Genomic DNA, 8,352 nt, shown 5'->3' with positions numbered 1-8,352 from the left:
ACTTGCCTTAAATGATGCCTCTTGATCCGATCATCTTCTTTCCAGTAGTTTTCAGGAGTCCCTCCAACGCTGGTGCCAGTCTCTGATCCAGCGCTGACTCCTGTCTCTTCCTGTCCCACGGAGTCTGTGCGGGTGCATGCTGCCTGCGTTGACTTGCCCTGTGTCTCCCCTCTTCTCCTGGCTGAAGATCTCTACTACGCATGCGCCCGCCCCACGGTCCTTTGCGACCACCCGAGAATCTTCAGATCTTCGGACGGGAGTGCACGGCGGAAACACAGAAGTTTTAACCCTTTTTGTTAACTTTTTAAAAAAACGTTTTTGCATATATCTACTACTATATGCAAAGACACACAAGGGGTTAATTATCCTTTTAAAGCTCATGCAGGGCATTCTATGGCCACTGTGTTTTAGAAGTGTGTGTGTGTGTTAGAATAGTGCAGCCACCAGCACACACCCATCTCTGATCAACAGCAATCTATTTGCAGACTGTGGCGTTACAGTCCCCCCGACCAATGCTTGTGTTACCATGCTGCAGTGAAACAGTTTGGCAAGAGCGACGTTCACTTTAAACCTAGCCAAAACATTTACCACAAACCGTAACAATTATGCCTTCACCTGCTCCCTAAAATGATACCCCATGCTTAACATGAACAAACATTTAACCCCTTAACCTTTAACACAATGCTTAACATGGTCTTAAAGCAGACCTAGGTCCTTCATTACTCTTGCTTTATCTACCAGTAGCTGCCTCATTTCCCACCCTCGGCTTATATTCGGGTCAATACTTTTTCCCAGTTTTTTGTGGTAAAATTAGGTACCTCGGCTTATATTCGGGACGGCTTATACTCGAGTATATACGGTACTCATCTAGCATGTGATCCAACTTACAACTGCAGGTCGCAGTGAGCATTGTCCTCAACAGGAGACTGTGTTAAATGACAGGGTTTGTGGGTTTAATCTCAAATTGGACAAATGAGGAGCCTCTTTTTACACCCTTCGTCTAGATTTCAAGAGAAGGCAAAAACAGGTATTTGGTGCCAGTATTGTGCTGTTATCTTAAGCTTTTTATAGGCTTGGCCAGGTTGAATGTATTACCTGGAATGCCATATTTACTTTATTAGGCACCAGAGTTTTCTGCGGAAAAAGCACCGTGAGTCAGATGTTGGCACCAGAAATGATTGATTTGTGAGTATCGCTACTGCATTAATTCAGAACTCTGACCAGGCAGTTAAGTGCTTATTTGAAGTTATATTTGCCTAGATATTGGTTACTCTGTTCAGCCCCTCTCGTCATTTGCACACTTCTGCCCTACTATGTAGCCAGGTGGCATTGTTTATATTTTGCAGTTTGTGTGACGCTCCTTCCTCCAGCATTTCTTTTGCAGTCTAGACAATGTGTATGGCTTAAAGCTGGCCATACACTTATAGATTATCTGCAGATTTTCTATGGTCAGATAGAAAAAGTGCAACAGATTCCTCCATCTACGCTAAACTGTGTGGATGGAGCAATCTCCCACTGGGCCAAGCTTTAGTATCTTGCTAGTTGGCCCCGCTGCCTCTCAAAATACCTGAACAATCTGATTGGTTGCAGGTATTGTTCAGTTATTTTGTGAGCCAGCAGGGCTGGCTAGCAAGATACTGAAGCTTGGCCCAGTGGGAGATTGCTCCATCCAAACAGTTTAGCGTAGATGGAGGAATCTGTTGCACTTTTTCCATCTGACATAGAAAATCTGCAGAAAAGCTATAAGTGTATGGCCAGTTTAACACTGCTCTACACATAATTAATTATGCATTTGCTGTGTAGCTTTCCCTTTTGATTTACCTGCAACCATGTAGTATGAGGGGATCTCCCAGTAGTGGTACTTAGTGAAATATTTCTTCCAATGAACAAAAAATTAATAGATATAAATAGCTATTCATACTGCATATCCCTTATAGCAAGCCTTGCAGTACAATGCAGAGTCCGCTTATAATATATGGGATCTAGTACCCCTCCCACTTTAAAAAAATCACCTGTATGTGCGAAATGTACCTGTAAAGAAAAAAATTAGATTTTATACTTACCTTTCCCCCATACATTGCTAGGTGTGACATCACCATCCTTCTGGGAAGTTTCTTGGGGAATGCAGTGCAGACCCAATTTCTCAAGAAAACACTTTAGTCTAGGCCATTGCATGAGCGTCTTCTCATGTGATTTTTGGCTGCTCTGTATTCCTCAGGATCTTGATGGAAGCAACGGACGGAGAAAGAGTTTTTAGGTATGTGTAAAATCTAACTTTATTATTTACAGGTATATTTTTACAGGGCAAGGGGGCCTGGACATTATAAGCAGACCTTGCATTGTACTGTGAGTTCCGCTTTAATTAGTTTTATGTTTGGCCTGGATTTCATTTTCATTTGAACTTGAATATCTAGACCAATAATCATATAATCATTGATGTAATTTTGATACAAGATATGCTAGTTTGCTCGTCATCATCCAAACAAAGTTCTTTTGATCTGTTTTTATTATGTGAATCTGCATTCATAGTAAACCTACGGGTCAAAGTTCTGTTCGAAGGCTAGGAATATAAAATAGTTCAGCCAGGTCTCCGTCGGTTACAAAACTACTTTCTTCTCGGTACTACTGTTAGTTATGACATCCAGTTATTTTATAACACACTTCCACAGAACTCTCTTAGTGCTCTTTATCTAGTTGATTTCATAAGAATGTGACCTGAGAGTTGACCCTAATCTCTGTACGAAAACAATCAAAGACATGAAAAAAACACATGGTTAATTTATTTATTTTATGTGATGGCCAAGCCTAAAAATATAAAAACATTTTTTGTTTTTAATGCGTTTTCAGTGAATGTTTACCCAGGGATCAATGTGGCAGTGCATTGCAGGTCTAAAGCTGGTGACTCTCATTTGACTGTTACATATGTCCATCTGTTCTTTAGGGCCCATTCACACCTATCTGTTGTGGAGCTTGGAGGTGCGTTGCCTTACTGTGTTGAAGTGCCATTGAAAGTGAATGGCACTGTAATGCATGCAGGGTTTATTACGGTGCCATTCGTTTTCAATGGCACCTCAGTGCACTAAGGCAGTGCACCTCCAACGCCTGTTGCTGTGCACCACAAAATGATACAGATGCCAGCTACATGGCAGTAAAGCATTATGACCAGAGTAGTGGTGCTAGTAGTGACAGCAGTGGATGGCACAGTGCATGGATCTCATGTGTGAAAAGTCACCAGCACTCTGTTGCCGAGATGCAAACATGATCTCTTTATTAATGATATGTCACATACGTCATACAGCCAACGTTTTGGGGACCACACAGGATTCCCCTCTCAAGGCGACAGTCACACATCAATAATAAAGAGATCACACTTGCATCTTGACAACGTGACAATGTGAGTCAAGCATTGCCGTGTGTTGTATTGCGCTGCAGTGCATGTACATCGGAAGTGCGCTGTCTTGATGCACTGGGGTGCAAAAAAACAAAAACCCACATTACTGGAACACACTAAATGCACATTGCAATTAATAGGTGCATAATGAGCCCTTGCTTGTTAGATTTAGTTTGAAAAAACGCATATTGGTCTAAGTTAACATTTATTTCACATTTTTCTCTTGGCTTAAGGCTTCACATCTGAAAACCGAAACAATTACATATGAAGAAAAAGAGCAGCAACTGGTCATCGACTGTGTGAAAGAGATTCGTAAGTGTTAACAAAAAAAATGTTGTTGCTTAGGTTTTCCAAAGGGGAAAATATTTCCTTTCAGGATAATGTCATGGGAAGCTGTGGTGGCCAAGAATAGGGTTAGTCCATCCAAAATGAATTTCTGTTAGGCTGAATTACCCTTTGGCTTCATATATCTTTGAGGCTGCCAGTAAGATCTCTGGGTCAAAGCAAGGTACTGGGTCTGCCCTCCATTGCTCCTGCTTTCTCTGTAATATATAAGAAGTCCATGCAGGAGTAGTAGACCATCTGCTTTCCCTTTTTAATAGCAGTAGCAGCTGAATGGGTACTCAGGTGCAGACAAGTTGTAGACCTCTAGTGTACCTATTTTGGTATTTTGTAGCTGTCGGCACTATGGAGCAAGTCATTATCTAAGTTCACAGCAGAAGCACTGAAATCATGGAGCACTGAAGTGAGCGCACTCAACACCTAATCTGTATTTGCATGAAAGATTAGAAGGCTGGAAGTATGCGAGGGTCACTGCTTTTGAGAATTTCTCAAATCAGTGTATATGCATCTACAGAGATCAGTAATAGTTTTTTTTTTTTAAAGCTTATTATCTGCTTGTTAAGAATATGTATATGTTTAAATATCTACGCCAACTTCAGTACGCAATCTCCCTCAGCTCTCCTCCCGGTCTCTGAATGCAGGAAGTGATGTATATTACATCACTTCCGCATTCCTCTGTCACTCTCCAGTAAAGAAACCGGAGAGAAGCTGATGAAGCAGATCTGTGCTTCATCAGCTTCTCTGGGGGTCCCTAGGTGACATTAGGGGTCTTAGAGACCCCTGATGTCTCCATAAAGGGGACCTGTAACTGTCATTTGTTATCACATAGGGGACTTCTGAGCACCCTATGTTATAACAATAAAGTTTAGTGTAAAAAAAGTTATTTTTTTTTTAAATTGCTCAAAATAAATACAAATTTACACACACAAAACAAAACCTACAATTTTTTTTTAAAGTCCCCCACCCCCACATAGATGCTCAAAAATGTGTTAGATGCGCCTACATGCAAAAACGACGATTGCTCCAATTATGCTGCACGTGTGTTACATGTCGCCTCGAACGTCCCAATGAGAGCAATAATTCTCGGGCCATTAATCACTGATAACACTAAACTGATGAGCGGTAAAATCATTTAAAACGCCGCCTGTGGCCAATTTTGGCTATGGTGTTTTTTTGCGATTTCGCGAGCGCGCTCAATTCACACCACTCAGACTGCTATGCTGAAAGTGACAATGGAGATCCCTTTATATCTAATCTGTTAAAAAAAAAAACCAAGCAAACTGGATTCCACCGCACCCACCATTCCCCCGTTTCATTTTATTATTATACAGGATTTATATAGCGCCAACAGTTTGCGCAGCGCTTTACAACATAGGGAAGACCTTACAATTACAATACAATTGTAAGGAGGGCCTTACCCGTGAGTTGTTTGAGAAAGAGATAGTTCAATGGTTAGTTTGAAGTGGGATAGGCTTCCCTGAAGAGATGGGTCTTTACTGATCGCCTAAAGGCAGTCAGAGTATTAGATAGACGGACAGGTTGGGGTAGGGAGTTCCAAAGAATGGGAGATACTCTAGAGAAGTTCTGGAGGTGCGCATGGGAGAAGTTGATGAGGGAGCTAGAGAGCAAGAGGTTTTGGGAAGAGTGCAGGGGACGGTTAGGGTGATACTTTGAGAGAAGGTTGGGGATGTAACCTGGGGTAGAGTTGTGGATGGCTTTGTAAGTGGTTGTTAATATTTTTAATTTTATCCTTTGAGCGATTGGAAGCCAGTGCAGGGATTGGCAGAGGGGGGTTGCAGATACTGAGCAGTTGGTTAGGTGGAAAAGTCTATCAGCAGCATTATATATTTCATATACAGATATAGAATACCGATATAGACCAGAAACTGCAGGTGAATGTTCATGTCTTAATGTTTAACTGTCATTTTCAGGTGAATCAAATGCCCAGATCGGCACACTCACTGAAGAGCTTTCCACAAAGTCAGAGGAGATTGTACAATACCATGAGCAGATCTCTAATATGCTGTCACAGATGGTTGACCTTCAGCACAAGCTGAAAGAGGTATATGTGTAGGCGCGTTTTCAGCGTTTATCTCATTGTTATTCTAGCAAGGAATGCCAGACAGTGAGAGCAATCAGGGGGGAACTTCTGGTTACTGCCACTCTCAAAAAAGGATCTTTTTACAGGTGATTTGGCATGGAGAGCTTTTTCTGTAGCATCACGTCACAGAATAGTATGGGTGACATCGAGTGACCAAAGGGTGACTTAAAGTGACATTAAACCCTCAGATTTTTTTAACATAAACCAATACTGTAATGTGCGCCTTACTGTAATCCATGGTTGTTTCCCTTCTCTTTGCTGCTCTTCCTTTTAAATCTGTATCTTTTCTCATGCTGGGAAGAGCAGCAAAGAGAAGGGAAACAACCATGGATTACAGTAAGGCGCACATTACAGTATTGGTTTATGTTAAAAAAATCTGAGGGTTTAATGTCACTTTAAGATGGATTTCAGATGGATGCCAAAGGGTGACATGAGATGGACTTCAGATAGTGTTTTTTTCTGTTTGAAAAGCATTGTTGTGAAGATCTGCTTAGTGTATAGGAGTGTACATGTTCAAAGTTTAACTCTCTTGTGAGATGCAGCAGACACACGCCTCATTACACCTGGAACGTCTAAGTGATTTGCTTGCTATTGCTCTGTTGTTCAAAGGAATGTTGGTGTCATGGTAACCAGTTTGACATCACCCTGGGAGTTACTGTGGATTATGAAGTAGTTTAACTCCCTTAGTGACACAGCTTCAGAACATTTTTTTCAGCTCCTGGGGACCAGAGCAATTTTCCTTTTTGTTTAACCATAATTTCCATCTTTCTGATTCATTGCACCTACACAGTATATACCGTTTTTTAAAAGACAAACTGGGCTTTAATTTGATGTGACGTATGCATATATAAATTTATTTTTTTATAAAAAAATTGAAAAAAACTAATTTTTCAGAGTTTTGGCAATAATAATGTGTACATAATTAGTGTAGCTAACAGAAAGTAATTCATAATGTATTTTTTTTTGTCCTGATTTATATCATATGCCTGGGATTTCAGTTTATTTTGGAAGTTTTAGGTAACAAAATTCTATTTTCGTGTGGAATAATTTTAGAATGTGGTATGTTTGTCTCCTAACTTTAATAGCTGTCTCATCACTATATATATTTTCTTTCTTTCTTTTTTTATTAAAGGTATATATTTTTTTAAAATTAAATTTTAAAAATGTAAAAAAAATGATTAAACAGTTTTTTTAAACTAGGGGACACTAAGGGGTTAAGTTTTATTTTCATGGGCTGTAGATACTAAGTATTCTGTGGAGATACTGTATTCTCCTCAGAGATACTTTGTATCACTTTTGTAATGCACTGATCTGGCTTGTAGCTCCACAACACAGTGAGCTGCAAGCCAACTCAGTGGCTGTTTCAGCTCTTTGATCACAGCAATTACCTATTGCTGTGATCACAGTACTGGGTCCCCTAATTTTGCTGTTGAGGGTCTGTCTCGGACCCTGAGGGGCCCAGCATGAGCATTAACCCCTTCGTGACAGGAGACGTACAGTGTATGTCCCGTCACAAAGTGGCTATATGACTGGCCACGTACACTGTACGTGCCGAGTTATATTAGCCTCTGTATATTATTATTAAAAAAATTCTAAAAATAATAATAATAATCAAAACTTGCTGCTGTGGAAGAATCACACAGCAAAATTGTAAAAAGTGTGTCAGTCATTTAGGAACAGAAACTAAAAACTAGCTCAGTCATGAAGGGGTTAACTCAATGAGCACTGGTCCCTCAATGGACCAATGCTCATTGTACCGCATGATGGGATTATTCTGTCACTGGTCTTTAAGAAACGGAAAAAAGTGTGACGAAATAATTCCGTCATTGGTCGAGAAGGGGTTAATATCGGAGTGTTAGCATTTTTAAAGTACATAATAGAATTCCCAGAATATTTTCAATTATTCTGCACACTAAACCCCTGGGTGATGCACATTTAGGCTAAAATATTAGTTGGAACAATACATATATGTTAATATATGATTTACTCAACAGAGTTCAATGGAGAAGGAGGAGCTGAGAATACATTTACAAGCATCTAAGGAAGCACAGAGACAGTTGACTGCTGAAGTAAGTTATTTACTTTCTTTGCCACTCATTTTACTTTGACAGTTTTTTTTGTTTAAAATCCGGTGTCCAACCATGATGTCAGAAGTAAATTGAAAAATAGTTTCCTGTACTAGTTAGCTACACAACAGCTGCTTAAACGCTCTCAGCAGTCTTAACTAAGGGAAAGAAACAACTCCTGCCACAACTGTCAGATTAAACATTTGTCAATTGAAAGCTATGAGCACTTTAGTGTAAGCAGATAATCTGCTAGGCAAATTATCCTGTGCAGCAACAGTGGCACCATCCTTAAAGAGACACTGTAGCTGAAAAATAATATTATAAACAAGGACACCATATGGAAATTCTGTTGCAATACTTCAATACTGCCTCCATTCCAGCCCGTCTTCGGACTCTTGCAGACCTGGAGCTGCTTCCAGTTGTGCTGAATGCCTACATCTTAAAGGGACACT

General features: G+C 40.2%; 1 protein-coding gene across 1 annotated transcript in view; it reads left to right on the top strand.

Moving 5' to 3' along the window:
* TRAK2 (trafficking kinesin protein 2) overlaps positions 1–8,352 on the top strand; it is a 53,770-nt gene that overhangs the window by 37,234 nt on the left and 8,184 nt on the right. The window contains exons 8-10 of the mRNA XM_018566274.1: positions 3,625–3,703; positions 5,665–5,795; positions 7,829–7,903. Of these exons, the coding sequence (XP_018421776.1) occupies positions 3,625–3,703; positions 5,665–5,795; positions 7,829–7,903 (285 nt within the window). The remainder of the gene's footprint in view (positions 1–3,624; positions 3,704–5,664; positions 5,796–7,828; positions 7,904–8,352) is intronic.

The sequence above is a fragment of the Nanorana parkeri genome, unplaced genomic scaffold, assembly GCF_000935625.1.
Source record: "Nanorana parkeri isolate BGI_ZX_2015 unplaced genomic scaffold, ASM93562v1 scaffold930, whole genome shotgun sequence".
NCBI lineage: Eukaryota > Metazoa > Chordata > Amphibia > Anura > Dicroglossidae > Nanorana > Nanorana parkeri.
The sequence above is the reverse complement of the archived record's forward strand: the minus strand, read 5'-3'. Positions and strand labels throughout refer to the sequence as shown.